We start from the raw sequence: 19,070 nt of genomic DNA, 5'->3' as shown, positions 1-19,070 counted from the left end.
GCATCAACAGAGCCTGGCCCCAACCTGCCCAGATAAAAGGCTCGGTTGTAATTTCCATTGCTGCGAGAGTCACGTTTTGTTCAAATTGCTCTCTCCTTGGAGCATTCGCAGTGGGCTTTGCTGAAGGTCCTGGTTTTAATTGCACTGAGCTTTCAGAGTAAACCTTGCGAGCTGGGAATGCACAAGTGAACATATAGCCGAGGGTTGAGGAATGACAGCCCCCCTCGTCTGCATGTTTTTGAGGGGGAGCTTTCGTTGTTCTTTCCGCCTCTGGACCGATCTGTTTATACAATGAAAACGGAGGTCAGGGAATAATTGGGTGCTGGGGGTGGAAGTCTTTAAACATGTTTAGGACTGAACAAGCACCAGGAAATAACAAATGACGGAATTAGCAGAAAAGAGCAGACGGTTGGCATGTGCGAGGCTGAAATATAGGGAGMCTGAGTTTGTTTCCTTTCTTTGGCGCAGTTTCCCCCTGTGAGCTTGGACAAATCACTTCAATACTTAAAACACTTTCAAAACTCTGTCCACAAGCCAATTCCCCATCTGTAAAACTTGAGGGCTATAGAATTCAAATGTTTTGGTGAGGGGAAAAATATATGTACTTAGCCTGAAACACTCAGCAGTGTAGTGAAGTTCCTGAGAAAGAGCGATATTCCACTGCAAAATAACCTCTTGTGGCAAGTAGCTGCATTCCCAGGACTGGAGTGTTTAAARCTAGACAGGTCCAAATAGCAGAAAGCGTACGTCAAATGAGCTCGTTGAGCAAAGAGGGGAGGTGTCAGCAGCCCTTTCCATTTCTTAGCTCTATAATTGAGAATTTTGCTGCTTCTAGGAACAGGAACTTTTTATGTTCATCAACCTTCTGTTTTTATGTTCATCAACCTTCTGTTTCCACACAAGAGAGTGCTTTTGTGGAAATCCCAGCAGAAGGAGCCTCTGTCGTGTGCAAATAAGTATACTGTCAGCAGCAACAGCATACGCCTCTTCATGTTGTCCTGGCAGTTGCTTGCACCCCAATCTGATGATGGGTCTGCACTGCCAGTGAGCCCACTCTTGGGCTTTGATTTTCGTTCATCCCTATTTCTCTTGCRGGGAAGCTGGCAGCAGTGATGGTGAGTTTCTGTTGAGGATTGATGCCATTAATTCATTGCAAACAGGTAGAACAAGTCTTGGGTTGGGAACCCATGTAAGTTACTGCCAGTGTGGGCAGTGGTTCAGTCTGATGAGCAGCTTCCCAGCAGGAGGAGTGGGAGCAGCCCCCCGGCTGCTCTCACAGCAGGCACTGGGAGATAATCCAAAGAATATTTAAGGAACGTCTGAGGAATGAACACACTAGTCCAAGAGCTTCCTTGCAGTTTTACAATCTAGGACKGCATTGGGCAGATGCCTCAGCATGGGCGCAATGACTCCACCATGAGTCCATCCTCATGTGGGGTCAATGTGGTACCTGTGTTAGACCCTTCCTAGGGTRACCTAGACATGGCTTGCAGTCTGGAAGGTTGTGATTCATCATCTGTGCAGCTCAGCAGACCAGTCACCTGAGAACTTCATCACAGGGATAACCATTGAAGTTTCAAAGCTTCTTCYTGTCCCCTAAGAATCTGAAGGTACCCAGAGGTCTCCAAAGCAACTCACTTCTTCTCTTCCTAAAATTCCTGAATTTCTCAGGTGCATTTTAAGGCTCAGGGCTCCTGCCTATCAGACATGTTAGCATTTTGATTGAAGACCCTATTTCTTCCCCTCCTGTCCAGATATATTGCTTGTTCTGCTGGCTGAGTTGCTTTAACCTCCCTGCTTGATTGAATGGAGCAGGCTAAGTGCCAACCRTTCCCTGCCAGGATTTCTTTGCTTAATGCTGAGATAACTCTAAAATCCTAGGTACTTTTTTTTTTCTGCTGGGTTTAGCCGTAAATAACTTTTCTTGACACCTTGCTTCAGTTCATGCCATGCTTTGTGCAAGATGCACTTCTCTGTGGGGAATTTAAGGAGGATATTTGAGGGTATTTCAAAGTAACCAAATGTTTAATCTTTCTTGTGGAGTTGGCTGCCACACAGAAGCTAACTGGAAACTGTGTGGTGTTTTGCACTTGAAAAATCCTTTCCATTTTAGTGTCTTCTAAATCAAACTGTATAATCTATGTGTTAGTTCAGCATCTTATAAACTAGAGAAAGGACAGACTTACTGCATTTAGTCACTCCAGTTACCCTTTTGCCAAGATAAGTCTTTTTCCTGCAATATGTCCCCAAGATATTTATGAAGTCTGTAGAGAAAAATAGTCCCTTAAAAACTAAAAAGCCTAAGATTCAAGTGCTGTAGGCATCCTGTGTCGCACTGAGGAAGTTGCTTCCAGGATTTTAAAGGGATTTAGTTACAAAAATGAGGACAGTCACCTCTCAGAATTTTTAAGATATTACATATTTGCATACTTTTGGGTCACTCTCTGAAGCTGTGTGCATTTTAAAGCAGTTTGGATGAAGAGAGTGTGAGGGCAGATGGATGTGTGTCTTTGGGATGCCTTTTAGGTTCCCAACCTGAGATGTAGCAAAGGGGGCTTTATTTTTTGTGGATTCTGAGCCTTTTGTCCTCTGAATATTGACTCCCTTTAAGATACCTCAAGTCCAGCATCCAAACCAGCAATTTACTCACAGCCTGGTTTATGGGATGATCCATTTGCTACCCACCTTCTCTCTGTGGTATTTCTCCAGTGCAGGTATCCCTCTTGCTTGTTTATTTTCTAGCAGGGGCTGTATTTCTTTTACTGCCTTCCCATTGAGGAATAGTTGCCAATCCAGGTTCCACTAGAATCTGCCAAGCCAGCTCTTTGATATTCAGGAGTCGAAGGGTTTCTGTGCCTGTTTCCTGACCTAGCATGACTCTACTAACAGCACGAGAACGTCAGTGCTGCTCTCTTGGCAACCTCCTACAGAAGGTCAGTCCGTAAATATAGCTGCAGTTCGTGTTGTCTTAGCAAAGACAGTCAGTCAAACACAGTATAAACAAGGTGGTTGGATCTCTTCCCCTACCAGCACTTTCCGTAGCTGTGCGGGGAGATTTAACGGGTGTGATTAAATCTCATGCTCCAGCTTGACAGCTGAGTAGCTGCAGGGGGGCAGGAAGGAATTTCCTCTGTGTTCCAGGGCTACGCACTCTCCAAGTCCTCCTTTAGGCTCATGCCAAGGATCTCATAGAGCTCCACATCTTTAACTGTGCTTCAGCACAYCCCTGTGAAGGGTGGACATGAGGGAGAGGCTGCTCTGCAAGGTAGTGGTGGGGAAACTGAGGTACAAGGATGTGGAAGATGCAGTTGCCCTGAGACCCGAGGGAAAAAGAGAGCTGACCAGTCCAGCAATGCCCTGTCAGCTCCTTTGGATGTCTTGTGAATGCGTGCCTAGTTTTCAGCCAGCTGTAACTTTAACACAATAAATATAATATTTAATATCCTTAATATACTTTTAAGTATTATATATTAGTGTACAGTCACCGGAGGAACAAACAGCTTGCTCCTGTGGAAATTTTAATGTCTTCATTTTGTCTTTCGTTGCTCTATTCCTCTAGTATCGAAGCAGAATAGCAGGTATATGTGGTTTCTCTCTTTGCATGGAAAAAAAACTTGGCTCTGAAAGAGCCTCAGGTGTTGGCCACCGCAGAAGCTGTGGTCTGGTTCAGGAGAACTGGTTCAGCTCAGTAAATGACATAGTACTTTGTCGCTACAGGGCAAATTGGTGATTTTTTAATATGTGAATTCACCTTCAGTGGGTGTATATTGAGGTAGCTGCAGTGACTGTGATTAYATTACTAAGATGTACAGATGAAGAGTTGCCATTGCAACATGAACCAGGGGAAACAGTCTTCCTAAGGCATGCTTTGGTCCAAAGCAGAGACTCCAATGGAGCTTCCTGCCCAGACCTCCACCATGTYAGGAGCAGAGTTGTCAAGCTGAAGCATTCTGAAACTGAGGTCAGAGGCCAAAGACTGGCTTGCTCAGCATTTCAGTGCCTCAACTGGGTGTCTAAAATAAGCTGTCTGAATCTGACCTGTAGTCTAGTCTGAAAGCTTAATTATAAATAAACAATGTCTTAATCATTTTATAGTTTCTAGTGTTGTCTCACTGCATCTCTCTGTGCTGGCGTTTGCAGAGCATTCATCATAGTGGTAAGTGAGTGTCTGTTTGGTCTGCAAATGACATAATTAAGTAGCAGYGGAGCCCATAGTATAATGTGATAATTCTCATTCTGACCAGCTGAAATAACTCACTCTAACAACTGTGTTCTCTCCACTCCTTTCTTTCAGTTCCCAAGAAGCTTCTGCATGAAAGCCAGCCAAGACCAACCAATTACCAAGGATTTCAGAAGCCACATTTCCCACTGCGGCCGAGGGCATTTGATCCCAACGTTATAGGGGACGGCGTGTTCCTCTCTGATGTCTCTCCTTCCAACCTAGGGCGTGCTCTCCCAGGTAGCTATGATTATTGTGGTTGGCCCAAACCTAAGTGTCATGTGGTAACCCTTCTCCTCTGTCTTCCCTTACTGGCATCCTTATTGTGTTTTTGCGTTGTTCCCAAACCCCATCCATTTTGCAGTCAGAAGCAGAGGTTTCAAGGCATGACCACCAATTGACTAAAGCGAATGGTGAGACTTGGGCTAGGCTTTGTGAGATAGCAGTCACAGCCATGCGTGTCAAAACTCATCACAGAAGTATTTTTCAGGCCCATCTAATTCAGTGGCAAACAAAAACGGGGGCAGAGAGAGCAGATCAGTATCATAGGGGACAGAGAAATTTCCAACTGAGCTTTGAAATGTGTTGCTATTTCCATAAAATGCAAAGTCAAGGGAATGACTGGAGAATGGATGGAGATGAATCTTGGCTCTCTAGGGATCGGTGAGTAGGAGGAAGGTGGTGTATGATAATGAAAAGCACAGGTAAGCATGTATTGGGCAGGCTGGGTGTTTTTGCACCGCTTTCCCAACACACAAGAAAAGAGTATATGATATTAATCCTCAAATTTCTGTCCTATGTTCTCAGAAATTCGACTAATGGGGAGGGATGAGCAGAGCTACTAAGACTCTGTCTACACTCTTGGCAAAGTTAACCTACAGCCTGAATAATCAATCCACAAATAATTGAGAGCAGTAACAGAATTGTCCTCTTGAAGGCTTCACTGAAAAATTGTGAGGAAAAAGAAATATGGGTAAACCTGAAATAAATTTTGTGATCCTAGTGATTCCTTTAAGCAAGATAAAGCTACTGGACTCATTTTCATTACGATTTGTCTAAACATTTCACTTCTACAAATGACACCTTCTGTTTAGTTTTCACATTGTTTATCCATTCATTTTTAAAATATGCACCAATTTTCAAACAAAGATGTCATTTTGAAATTAAAAGCTAAAAAAATGTTCGAAAATAGCAGAAGGAAATATTTGGACATTTCTGAAACCTCCCTTGCCCTTTTTACTTCTTTTTATTTTTTTAATTACCTGCTAGAGTCTGTCTGTTGCATAATACTTTCTTTTAAGCTACTACTACATAAATAGAAAAATGTACTTTTAAGTGAAACCATTTTGCTCAGCTTTGGTGAAAAGTCACACAGAAAGGGTGGAGGTGGTAAAAAAATACCACCTCCAGCCTACCACCAATAAGGAAAATCAATAGTACATGAGCTGATTGAGCAACTATAATGTCTTCAGAGCTAGCAAGGGGAAAAAGAGATGTCTTTTTGTATGGTTGTGGAATAAATGGCAAACCAGGGAACTATATGGCATAGCCACACATGCTCCCTGTGATTTTATGTTTGTTTGTTTTTTTCCCTCCTGCGTAGCTCCTGTCATTTTCTGCCTTCCCTGTCTGTGCTTGTACAATCCTACAGATTACAAAACCAGTTCTGTGGTTTTGTGGTGCTCTTTGCTGGATTATGGTGTATGCAGGGGAGTATTCATTTAGAAGCTTGTTTGATCACATCTGGCCTTTGGAGGAGTCAGAGGCGAAAAAAAAGAAAAAGAAAGAAAAAGAAAGAAAAAGAAAAAAAAGAGACATCTTCTTACATTGTGCATAAGAGAAGTTATGCCTTGCTCTCTCTGCTGAAAAACACCATTATTGCACAGCCTGGTTTGCACTGGATGGCCAAATCCCAGCAGAAGTGGCCTCCCTCTGAGTCTTCCTGGCCGATCCAGCACGTGCATTTAGATGTCACACTACAGCCTAAGGACTCAGGCTAGTGCCTCCTGATGGTCCCATACTGTGCCCCGTGGGTGTAACAGCCAGCTCTGAGCTGGTTAGAGGCTCATTATAGCACTTTAGGACTGTCATTTGCAGGACTGTCAGTACACAGTGAGCCCCTAGCCTTCATTTCTACCAGTGGTCAACTAAGCAAACCCTGAAACCACCTGCAGCCTGGACCCCCSCTGATGCTGTCCCTGCCTATGTCTGTCTTCCAGAATGTGTCTATCAATCTCCTTTCTCCAAAATGCATACATAGAGATAGGAAAGTGGATCTGGGACAAACCAATGGCAGCCCTAAAATAACTTTGCAAAGGAGTTTGGACTATATCTCGATGTCATCACACAGAAGGGAGCAGCATAATTAGTCACATGGTTCAGATTGTACCAGAATTTTTAGGTTCAGTGTAGATGTTCCCTAAGTTAAGGAAATCACTTTGTTTTTATCAAACTGTCCTGTGCAAGTGTTCAGTCCTTAATGGTGAGAATAAGTGGCGGGATAAATCACAACTTTTTTGTTCTCGATTGAAGTTTTTATCTGATTGCACTGCCATTGCCATTTCAGAAGAGAGGAAATTAAATCACAGAAAATTTACAACTGTTCTAGCAAAGGCAAAAGGTTTACATTGATGGCAGTGTCCTGCTTTTTAGAAATGCCAAGCATCTCTTGCTTGCATGGATTTCTCTCCAGGAATAGTGGTAGAGAAAAATCAAGGCGCTTGTAATGACATGGATTTATTGGGCAGTAGATAAGGAGCAGATTAGAGGGCATGCTATGTCCCTAGCGCCTGCATATGAATCAAAAGCTTTTCCAAAGCCTTGCTATTGATTTCCTGAGGAATGTGCCTTTGTCCTCCCATGCCCCAGCGCCTCTCCTTGTAAAACTGACTTTCAGCGATCTCCGTGCTCCTAAACCTCTCAGATTCTGTGCATGTTTCTCCCTTTTGGATCTGCCACCGAGGCATCCCCACCAGAAAGCTTTCCCTAGGGGCCGGTTATAAACACTTGGGTGGTTTGTAATGTGTGGCTTTCCCAAGGCCACGGGGCTCTTTGGTGGCAGYCGTAGGACAGCGCCCGCGCTGCCTGGGGCTAATGTCTCGCATAGCACCTGGACATCCATCCCCGCTGCCGGCACCGCTGCGCGCACCTTCAGCCCTCTCCATCCAGTTTTACCTGTTCTCTTTGACACCCCTAAATGCCTGTTACTGTTTCCCTGCCCTGAGCYGCTTCCTGGCATGCCTGGCGTGAAGCTGGACGTGACTGCTGGCTGTGCCAGGCGTGCGGGGAGAGCAGGCAGGTCGGGCGGCCAGAGAGCACAGACGTCCCCAAGGTGCCTCTGTCTCTCATGTGAGACAGACCTGACAGCTTCCTGAATTTAATACTTGCAGATAAGTAGGAACCAGGTGCAATTCTGTGATTTTTCCGGTGCTTTGCTTGCTTTTTGTCCAGAACCAGATCCCAGGGAAGGAAGCTGGAAAATATGTAATAGCTGCAGTGAAACAATTACATGGATGATGGATCTGGATCCTGGGCCCCGACTTTTTGTGTTTGTGTTTAAAACAATTAGTTTTTTGTGGGTAGTGAGGGTGTCTGCCAGCAGATCAAGGTGCAGGGAGTACTCAGCAGCGAGCTGATAAGGTCTGAAAGGGTCTCTTTGAGCCTCCTGGAATTAGCTGCCTTCTTAGCTCCAGTCTTYGACAAATAAAATCAAATCATTAACTCGTGCTCACCTCTCCGAAGGGGAAATGGTGTCTGGGTGAAACACAATGCGAGCAGGCTTCTGAAGGAAGCCATAAACCCTGATCCACCCTTCCCTGTGAAGGCTGGAGAGAAAGCAGCTCTGTTTGCCAGGTGTGCATGGATCGCTGCAGAAGTGGTGAGACGCCGGCACGGGGTTGCTGATTCCGCCTGTGCTTTCCGAGCTGCTGTGCCGAGTTATTACAAGCTTTGCTGAACTCACCGTTGATAAAAGCTCCTTTGATTTACATAAAAGAAACCTGATTATATATTTGCTGTAACGTAGGTGGGTGTGTCTAAGTGGTGACATGAAAGAGCAGGAGACGGGGGGGAGAAAAGATGCTGTCTGGATACAAACACTGCATGTGTTCAGCTCAAATTGAGAAAATTTAGTTGCCAAAGAGGGGGAATCCGGGTGGCTTTTTGCTGAGCAGATGTTGATAGGGCAGGACAGGACTAGGGCACGTGCCTCATTCCTCATCCTCTCTCTGCTCCAAAGCAGAGAAGAAGAAAGGGAGATCGGCCACCTTCTACCCTCAGGAGATCACCCCGTCCCGGCTTCCCGTGGATGAGACACAAGCGCCAGCGTTCAACGGCAGCATGGAGCCTGTGGGCGTCAGCACGGAGATGGCACTGCTCAGCAACATCCTCGCCGCCTACTCCTTCATCACAGGTAGGTCTGGTGGCTTGCAGGCTCTCTGGGCTCTCACAAGCTCTGTAGACCCTCCGTTGGGTCCACACTTCAGCCTCACCTAGGGCTACATTTGCGCCCCCGGGAACTGTTTATATTTTTTTCATTTGTCTCTCAGCAGCCTCTCCCTTGAAAGACCTGAGYGGAGCAGCTCTAGTCAGTAGTATATAGCAGGGTTTACTGTGCGCTGCTTTTCCTTGTACTTGTTCTTGTATAAAGTTAAATAGAGGGTAATCTTACATGTGGTATTATTCCTAGTGCTCCTTTTTCCTGGAGATCAAAGGCTGGCTCATTAAGGAGGCAAGCTTGTTGTCCTGTAATTTGGAAAATGAGCAGCATTACTGTCTTTAAGAGAACTTGGCTTATCTTCAGTAGAAGTGTGAAGATRAAGTAACTGGAGAGTCTGCTTAATTGTATATTTAAATCTATTTTGGAGTAAGATTTCCTGGGATCACAGTTTATCTTTCACCCACGTGTGTCTTTCAAGTAGCAGAAGTAGCAGAAGAGCTGTCTTCTATTCAAATTTGCTTTAAAAAGTTGCTTATGACATACAGATTATGGCCCTTACTCAGTGCTTGGGGTCAATGTCACTGGTAGCAAAAAGCCCAGCAGAGACAGATGATGCAGTGCCATGACTTCCCATCCTGCAACTGATTTAGGGACCTTGTCACCAGTATGGATTGCCTATAGAGCTGGAAGAGCCTACCCTAAGGAAAGAGGAATGCAGGCTGAGTAGCAGCAGCTGTACTAATTCAACATATTTAGGCTAATCTCTGCTGCTTAACTGAGAAGGAGGGTTCTACTTTCTCAGTAACTACTCTCCAAAGGCAAGACATGCTGTTTGTAGTCACTTTTTTGTGGAAATGAAAGCTGTTCTTCATTTGTTTAATGAAATATTTGCATGCACCTTTCTAGTAATATTAATCTTGTTCTCTTCCACTACCTGCTCCAAATAATTCTGTGCACTGTGGTAAGTCTGCTAGCACCATGCTAATTAAATTAGGAGATTCTGTTGCATTGGGGTCAATATAASTAAAACTCCTGTACTTGTGAGCTGCAGTGTCATTTGGTTTGCTTGTTCATTAAATACGATTAATTTTTGATGTCAGGCACATGCACTTGATCAGATCACTGCCATGGTACTACAGACAAGCATTTAGATTTGAAACCACTCACTGCATTTTGGCAGTGGTTAGTAGTTAGAAAGAACATTCCAAAATGTTTAGAGGAGGTTCTTTCTAAAAAAAAAAAAATGCTATAATGGTGAACCCAAGGTTCCCACACATGTCTAATGATGGCCTGAGGACCTGTTTTTTCATGTCACCTTCCAGAAGCAGATAGCTTTAATGGCAGCAATAATGCTCTTCACAAATGATGGCTGAATAGCATACATTTTTGATGTGAGGGCTTCTGGAAAAACAAACTTTGAATCAATCTTCTGTCATATTTTCCCCTCTCTTACCTGTAACTTACTATGAAATAAAATGCTGTTAACATTATTTTCCCCATAACAGTAATAGGTAACAGAAACTTGCAGGAGAAAGTTGTAGGAGCAGTTGGGGCCGATATTCAGGGCTGCTGACTGTGCCCCACGGACTTTGCTTCTGTCTACCACAGCAGCACTCTTTGACCCTTTTCTTGTTTGGTAGGGCACAAAGGCCTCAATTCATCCCCTTTACAAGGTGTCAGTCTTGGCAGGAGACTCTATATTTTACTGCAACACAAATAATAAATAATGACAGCTTTAACTGTCCTGTTGGTGTGGGATTTGCTTGTCCTTTCACAGTGTGGTCTCCCAGTGGTGTGTTGAGATCTTCTGGATGTCAAATAGGTAAAACTCAGATATCACAACCTTAATATCCAGTGATTAGTTCAGAAGGTTGTTGTTAATATTTTCCAGTGGACTTGACCATGACTTTTAGATGAATTTTACGTTCAATGACATATATGTTACATTTGATTCTTATTACAAAAAAAAAAAAAAAATGGCTGCCTCAGGGATTGAAAGAACAGATGCCCTAAAACATCTTTATCTGCTATGTGTAATTTAGCCTTCAGCTTTTAATGGAGAGGATGGATTTGGCATGGTTTATTCTGTTATATGTGAATGTGAAGTGGGTTCAGATGATGTGTTCAAAGACAAGCTGTGTCACAGGGCACAAATATCATCTGCAGAAAACTAGAGCACTGCAAAGCTCTCGCCCATCCTCCTACAGATTTTGAGCAACCAARCACTCGGAAATTTTTGYGCTTGTCTGAATTTGGGGCCCTGAAGGCAGCTTAAGCCACAGCAGCTGCTCATGTCCACAGTGAAGCTGTTCTGGTGACTCAAGAGAGTCAGGGCTTAGGACGACCTGGGAGGGCCAGTTCACACATCTTCCCACTGCTCCTGGCCACAGCCTCTGTGCCAAAGGGAAACATCAGTGCAAGGGCTCCTCTTGTCTCATGGCACCAAAAAGTCCCTGTAGTAAAAGCTGGATACTGAAACCACTGTATTCAGGATTTCCCTGTGCGGAGGAGTTGGCTCAAAACAGCAGTTTTCAAGAGAAAATTGTAAGCAGGCAAAGGCAATATATAAAGATGTATTTTTCTATGTGGACAGCGGATAGCGTGRATGCCCTCAGACCCACTCCAGGAAAAGGAAGTTACAGGGGCTTGGAATTTCATGGGTCAAGAACGCCCTTGAAATGATGACCACTCTCCTCCTTTTTCTGCCCCAGCCTGTGGGATGTCTCTTAGTCTATGGAGAACACCCAGAAATCAATAATCTCTTTCATTCTTGTAAGCATTTACTGTTCAAGAGGTTTGGGTGGGCAGCAGAAGGTGAAGAGCATGCAGGCATTTACCCCTTGCACTGCTGGCACACGGAGGGGCTTGCAGCACAGAGTGGAGAAGTAGCTGAATTAGAGAGAGACTCTGTGCTTGTTTCCATCATCTTTTTGGCTGAAATCCCCATATAAAAGTTGGGAATGTTTCTGTTGACAACCAAGGAATGAAAAATCACAGCCCAACAGGAAGCAAAGCCTCTTTGTAAAAGTGTAGATTTTCACCAGCAAATTTGTTAGCAGCTGATGTTATAGTTAGGAGTATCAAAACCAGTTAGTTGTTGGTCTTTTCACAGCTTCCAGAACCTTGAAAACAATATTTATTCAGAAATAATAAAAAGAATGAGAAATAATAATTAAAAAAAGGTCAGTGGGGAATGAATTTATCAGGTGAGGGGATGAAACAGAGAAGTCTGAGGTAGGGCTCTGTCCTGCAAGGGACTCAGGATGCCCTGAATTTGAAAGTTATTGTCCTTATAGAATTAAGTTTTTAACTATTTGCAATCTTTGCTTGTAAACTTCAGATCTGTTTTTTAGCTAAGGACCTGCTCCAAAGCCCATCTAATGGTTTGGGAAAACTTTGCTGATCTCGATCAACAGTCACAATGTACCAGCAAAAACAAAACTGTGCCTTGTGTTTGTATCAGTACTAAGCAGCTAAGTCTAAGCAGAGCATTTCTAATGCCTTCCTTTGGACAGAGGGACTTACTCCAGTTTTGTTATTGCATGCATGCTAAAAGAGTAGGAAGAAAATCTCCATGAATCTCTGTTCTCCCAAAATCAAAGCTAAGCTGCCAAGCTATTAGCAAGGGGTCTCCAAAGCACAACCCAGGGGGACCTCATTCCAGTTTTCAGACTGCTTGGTCTGAGCCTTATTAATAAGGGGCTCCTGGAGAGTTTCCTCTATTCTSCCAGGGGATTTCAGCAGCCTCTGGGGCTAAGTGTAAATTCCCTAGAAAAGATTGTTCCTACTGTTTGTCTGGCCGTGCTTAATGCTGAGTATTTTACTGAGGCCCTCTGAAATTCCCCTCCCCACTGAGGTTTCTGAATGTATGAAGCCATCACAGGAAGCTAGCCTCATTAATGCTTAGATTGGTTTTTATTTATTGAAACAATTTATTATAATAGTAATAACAACCCTGGCCTGGGGCATTTCCTGGGGAATTAATGGCGGTCTGGGCTGATGCTCCCAGCAGATTGTTAGCCCTCAGGAAACAGGCACCATAATTGCTGCTGGTTTGGTTGGAAAAACAAAATAAAATGTGTTTCTAATTTTTGGGCAGTTTGAATGCCTAGAAAGTGGTGGCCTTTGTATAAAAGGTTGTAAAAAGCATATATCTTTTGTGTGCATGGATTAAATGCAGACTTGAATCAGTGACATTTTCATTAGTGATCTTGGTCCAGAAAGAGAAATACCAAGAAAGGGAAATGTAACCTCTGCTAAAGGGATAGACAGCAGCTTGATTCTGCTAGTTTAGGGGGGATAACATAGCTCAGAGTTTAGGGGGATAACATAGCTCAGAGTTGTCATCCACAGCAGTGGGGGAAGAAAATAAGCTGTACTAAAAAATCTTTATGTTAAATGGTGCAATAGTGTGCACACATGCATGCATATCAAAATTATGTTAACTCCTTCAACTGATACACATACCCCTTTAAAGAGTATTTCCCAATGAAACAAGTGTTTTGAGGCGCTTCAGTGTCTGAAACCCCATCAAGTTTTTGGAAGATGCTGAGCATTGTTTTCTAAAAAGAAGGCCTCTCTTTGGGTCTTTACAAGTAGGAGATGTGGTGGGAGAGTCTCTCAAACCACTAATCAGGTGTCAAAATCCCAAATCCAGGTTATTGCTGACTTGATTACTTCAAGTGAGAAAAAACAGAGCCACTGATTTTTAGCTTAAGTTGCTCTTTTGGCTGTGCAGAGAGATGTTGCTTTGCAAGTAGATTGTATGTATGATAAATGCCAAGAGTGCAGTTGAACGTAGGGTTACAGCTCAGAGAAGAAGTCCAGGCAGTGTCTCAGATGTTGACGGAGTAGCTGTAGGAGCTCATAAATGCCAGTAGAGCCCAAAGATTCAATTACAACCATTTCACTGAGCAAAGGACTATGGATACAGGCACAAGCTGGGTATGAAAAATGCTTGCTTAACTAGCAATTGAGCTGCAGCTTGCTTAGGAGCAGCATACAGTGGCAGGGAAAAAGGGAATGTGGAGGACAGGAGAAAAGGGAGACATGGGCAAAAATGGGGGGAAGAGAAACCACATGTGCCTGTGTCTCAGACTCCAGTTTCTTTTTTAAGAAAATAAAAGATTCTTTTTTTTTTTTTTATGAGTTATTTTAAAAGAGTGAGGAGTGGAACTAACGCAAGCAAATCAAGCCCATGTGTGTGCAGGAATGTGGTGCGCAGGAAAGTGCCTGGCATCTCAGTCAGGCAGAGAGGAGACACCCTGCACCGAGTGCCTTCACTGGCAAATAGACTAGTCCTGTTCATTTGTTCTTCCCATTTTGGGTGTCCTTGCAGCCTTTCTTGTACCAAAATGTAAAGAAAGCTCTGCAATTAGTGCCCTGGTTTATATTGTACCTAGGGGTAGAAACAGTATCAGGGATGCTTCCAGTTTTCCTGGAGTTTCTGTATCTCTGGAATTGAGATCACTACTGTTTGAATAGGACCAAATACAGTGTCTTTGTTAAGGCACAGGCCAGGCTGCATCTTCCATTAAAGTTCAATGTCTTGCATGAAGCATTGCCCTTCATTTCACTAGATCCTGGATTTCACTCATCCAGACTTTTGCAAGAGCTCTTGGCACATSCATCACAACCATCCTCATTCCTTCTCTTCTCCTGTACCTCTGGCTATTTGCTGGCTCTTTCTTGTCAAAATATTGTTGCTTAAAGCCCTTCACCGTAGCCTCACTTCCCTTTCCAGATACTGCTTCATTTCTCTTCTCTTTTTTTTTAGGGACCTGTTGAACATATCAGCTGCAGTTCTCTCCTCCCTCTTTGTTGTAGTCCCTCTTTAGGCTTTTGGGTTTTTTTTGCCTTGTGCCCTCTGATCTTACTCTGAACTTAAGTTATAGTATCATGTTTCCTTAACCAGATTCGAGACTAGCTCAGCATCTCCCTTGCCTTTGGCCTGTCAGTCACCTTTCAGATCCCTTTGGATAGAGAGAATGTGCAGAGCAAAAAGGAAGTGCCTGTAATTCTGCCACAAGCATCTCCAGGCAGTGACCCCCATGGAGCCTTGAACCGTGCACACAGATCAGTGTTTTGTTTATGACCACAGAATTGTAGAATAAATTRTGCTTGAAGGGACCTCTGAGGTCACCTGGTCCCACTCTCAATCAGAACAGGACTGACTTCAATTTTAGAGCCAACTTTAAAGGTAGGTTGMTTAATGTCATATCCCGTTGAGTTTTGAATATACTCAGATAGTTCCCAGTTCATCTTCTGCAAACTTCCCTTTAAGGATACCAGCCAGAGGAAGCAAGTTCTAAAAACAGAGCAGAGAAAGTAAGAGTGGAGTTGTTTAGTCACATGGATCTTTCTCAGCTTGTTCTCAGTTGGTGGGGACTCTTATGCGACCATCACTGAGCTCAAGGGTGCTGGACACATCTGAGGAACCAGCCCCAACCTTGATTTCCTTTTAGGACTTCCACCAGACACAGTGGAGTACGGAGAGCCTTGGCACTTCTGCTTGATTCATGTTCTCCCTTTCGTTTTAACTATAACCATGGAATGTTCTGAGATGTTTCAGCCCAGGGAAATTGTTTATCATAATTACGCTTCTGAGAAGTCCAATGAACCAAAAAAGAAGAATAGTAAATAAACAAGATGACCTAGTTTAAAAGGAATTGTGGATCCTTTGGAGTCTTGTTATATCACCTCTGAAATGTTGTTTTGCAGGATCCATCCTGTTAGTGTACTGACTCCAGCTATGCTTGCGTAGCGGAGATATACATTTTGGTGGTCTGGGCAGAAAGCCAGCACACTTGCCTTAGATAAGCAAATCAAACCTATGAATAAATAATATGCAATTTTCCATGCTGCAAGGCTTGCTGTTTCGCTTGGTGACAGCTCAGGGAATGCATAAAGCTTTGTAATCATCCTCACTCCTCATACGATGATAATGGATGTGGCAGAAAGGTGCACTTAGCTGTTGCTGAGTGTACAGCATCCTCATCTCAGTCCTGCTCGCACCACCACTGAAATCAGCATTTAATTCTGTGGGCTGCACCTTTCCATTCTAGACAACCCTAAGACATAACTGCTGCTAGTCCATATTCTGCGTGAGGGTAGAGGACTTGGCAGCAAATCCACTCTCTAAATTCCCCTTCCTGATTCCCCCAGGGAGAGCAATGGAAGGCTTGGAAGCAAAAGAAACTATTAGAAACTCTCCAGAGGGCATTGCAGGTACTTGCACGGGGAACCTGCATGTGCTTTGAAGGATTTTTGTCTTTGATAACCGTTTTTCTTTCCCCTTCCAGAGAACCCGGAGCGCGCTGCTCTGTATTTCGTGTCTGGCGTGTGCATTGGACTCGTGCTGACGCTGCTCGCCCTGGTGCTCAGGGTGTCCTGCCGAACGGACTGCAAGCGCTCGCCCGCCAAGAAGCCCCCGCGGGAGCGGGAGAGCGACAGCGACAGCAGCGACAGCGACGACGACTCGGACACCACGTCGGACCTGTCGGCCCGCAGGCACCGCAGGTTCGAGAGGACTTTGAACATGAACGTCTTCACGTCGGCCGAGGAGCTGGAGCGAGCGCAGCGGCTGGAGGAGCGCGAGCGCATCATCCGGGAGATCTGGATGAACGGCCAGCCGGACATCCCCGGCACCAGGAGCCTCAACCGCTACTACTAAGCGATGGGGACCCCCAACCGTCCAGTTCTGCGCCCTGGGTCCTCCACACGCGATACAGAGAGGACGGARGAGAGGAGTATTGCGTGGGAGTATTCCCTTTTCCCTTCAGGAGCGCTGCGTGGTGCAGCRCGGATGGACAGCAATAAAGCATCCCCCTCTCCTTTTCCCTGACATTGCTATCAACGCTCCTCCCCTGATGCTCCTCTTCATGGAGACTCTCTGGTTGCAGCAGAGCTGGTCGTCAACTTCGTTTCTTGGTGGTAGGCAGGAAGATGGCTTTTACGTCCTCCCACATGGGGCTTTGAGTCTGGCGTGCTGCGGTACGATTGCTCCTCTCGTGGATGGGGAGAGAAGTCATCCAGGTTTTGATTCTGATTTGGGATTTTTTGGTTTCCCTTTCCTGAGGATTTTGGGGTAATTGTGAGCAAAACTTCAGGTCTGGAAAAYGAGTTGGCAAGGGAGGGGAAATGCATCCTGACCAACTGTCTTGTGACTTCAGAAGCCATGAGATTAACCTAATTAAAACCCAACAGCAAATATGACTTGTTAAAAAATGGAGGACTTGTTAAGAACTAGGCTGGGGAGGGASGGAAGCGGGAGAGGGGATTCTTCCATCGTGAAATCATCTCGGTGCTTGGATGTTTGCCATAGTGTATACAGTTATTTATGGCTGTCTTTTCATCTTCCTTTTCAATGGGAACATTTTTTTTTACTGACACCTCAGGGATAAAATCTCTCTCTCTCTCTTTTTTTTTTTTTTTTTTTTTTTTTTTTTGTGAGTCTGTTCTCCCCGCTGGCCCCTGTCAAACAACCCACTTCCAACAGTGAAATTATGGTAATATGAGATGTGTCAGTGATTGGTGAAATGTTAACAACCTCAAAGAGGTTGAAAAGGGTTTTCTTTTTGTTTATTTTGTTTTAAATATATATATATATATATTTGAAGATGCTGCACAGGAATGTGCCTTATTCTTTTGTTGTTAAACTACAGTTTTCCTATAAATAGCAATGCACAATGTTTTATATATTTTATTAAAAAATAACTAAAAAAGGTTTACGTTTGCCAGAGGAAAGTGGAGAGAGAAGAAGATGCATATGACAGCGGAGTGGGAAATAAATGCTAAATAAACTCTGGTTTGCTTCTACACAGTTGAATTTGCATCCTCACTTTTGGCATAGRTGTTGCTTGAGGGAAATGCTTTGGAGCAGTGATGCACCTCTGCAGGCAGTCAGGGCTGACATCCTCTCCATGCAGGAGCCTGGAGGCACTTTTTCCTCTGGCCTCAACCCATCGTTCTACTACTGTGGTGCACATGGGCAGGAGCAGCTGAGGAGTGAAGTGGTTCTCAAAGGGACATCCCAAAGCCAATAAGGAGGAGTGCCCCAGGGATTTCAGGAGACTTTGGGTCTGCCTGTCACAGGTCCTAGTAGGACAAGAAGTAAAGGAGCCAAAATAGCACTTGGAGGAAAAGGTAAAACATATTCTAGTGCTCCTCCAGCTGCCCTGTGGAGTGTGTCAGGCGAGCTGCTGAAGTTGTGATGTGGCTAGCATGCACAGGGGAAGAACATGGATTGTGGAGGGACAGCATGGGCCCAGCCTTCCTGGTGTGCTTCGCATTGGCTGTGGGGCTGTAGCCTCCCTGAAATTCTCCAGTCAAGAAAGGTTGCATTTGAAGATCTTCTCTACACTTGCAGAGTGGGAGCAAAACTGAGCAAAAAAAACCCCAAAATGCTGATAAAGTCAAAAATTAGACCAGGCAAAGAGAGGTGGTCCATCTAGGAAGGCCATACTAACAGTGYAGAGCAGTTCCTCTTCCTCAGCCACTGCAGCCTCAAGTGCAAAGATTGAATATTGACCTGAGATAGATTTTATGGCTGATATTTAGTAATAAAGCAGAGGCAGATGCTGAATCCCAGAGGTGCCACCAGGTGCTGGGCTTTAGCAGGAATGTGGAATATGCTGTGCAGAGGRTGTAAAGGAGCCAAGTGACAGGATGAGATCAGTGGGATCCATTTTGTTAGCCATGTGTTTTCCCCTATAACAAGATACTTCCCTTGACCTTGGTCATTAAGGAACAGCAAATTTGTAGCTCTGGAGTGCTGTGTCCTCAGAGATATATTACAAAACTAATTTAAAATGAATTAATTTATGTATGATTTTCCCAAATGAATATTTTCCACCACAGGAAAGAACAAGTGCGTGAGTCTGAGCATGCTTCATGTGCAACCAAGGGATTGAAATACCTGCTTCGAATGTAAATCACAGCTGAGCCCGCATCACAAGCTGATGGTCAGTCCTCCCTTAACATTGCTAGCGTGGCTGTAAATCTCCCCACGGAAGCTTGCAAGAGAAAGGAGCAGGTTGTGCACGTCTCTTTTCAAAGCTAAGCAGACAAGTCCAGCTCAGCCTTGCCCTAGGTTACAGGGTGCAATAGGAGTACTCAGCTTTCACAGCGCATACTGYACTTTTATGTATAATCTAGCTGCTTTTGTCTTAGGGCCATGTGTTTCTAAAAGACTTTCACTAAAGAAAAAGGAAAAATACAATCCTTTGAGTTACCRTAAGTGAAAGACTTGAAGTCATTCTGTAACTATTTCTGGATTAGTCCCAAAACTGCTGAATAGTTTTTGCGGAGGGAAACAGTCAAGATTCACAGGGCAAGAATTAATGCTTTGCCTTTAACTGTAAACCAAGAAATCTAAAACACTCATCCAGAATACAGAGGAGTCAACTGCATGGT

The 19,070-nt window shown here is 44.3% G+C and overlaps 1 protein-coding gene across 3 annotated transcripts in view; it reads left to right on the top strand.

The window, feature by feature from the left end:
- Positions 1–16,841, top strand: part of EVA1A (eva-1 homolog A, regulator of programmed cell death) — a 181,820-nt gene extending 164,979 nt beyond the window's left edge. For all 3 annotated transcript variants that reach the window (XM_026044908.1, XM_026044910.1, XM_026044909.1), the window contains 3 exons: positions 4,295–4,459; positions 8,457–8,630; positions 15,959–16,841. In XM_026044908.1, coding sequence (XP_025900693.1) covers positions 4,295–4,459; positions 8,457–8,630; positions 15,959–16,329 — 710 coding nt within the window. In that variant the 3' untranslated portion in view covers positions 16,330–16,841. The remainder of the gene's footprint in view (positions 1–4,294; positions 4,460–8,456; positions 8,631–15,958) is intronic.
- Positions 16,842–19,070: the final 2,229 nt, after the last annotated feature.

The sequence above is a fragment of the Nothoprocta perdicaria genome, unplaced genomic scaffold, assembly GCF_003342845.1.
Source record: "Nothoprocta perdicaria isolate Ctin4 unplaced genomic scaffold, notPer1 scaffold_39, whole genome shotgun sequence".
In the NCBI taxonomy this organism is placed as follows: Eukaryota; Metazoa; Chordata; class Aves; order Tinamiformes; family Tinamidae; genus Nothoprocta; species Nothoprocta perdicaria.
Note: the sequence above shows the minus strand (reverse complement) of the source record. Positions and strands in the feature narration are given on the sequence as shown.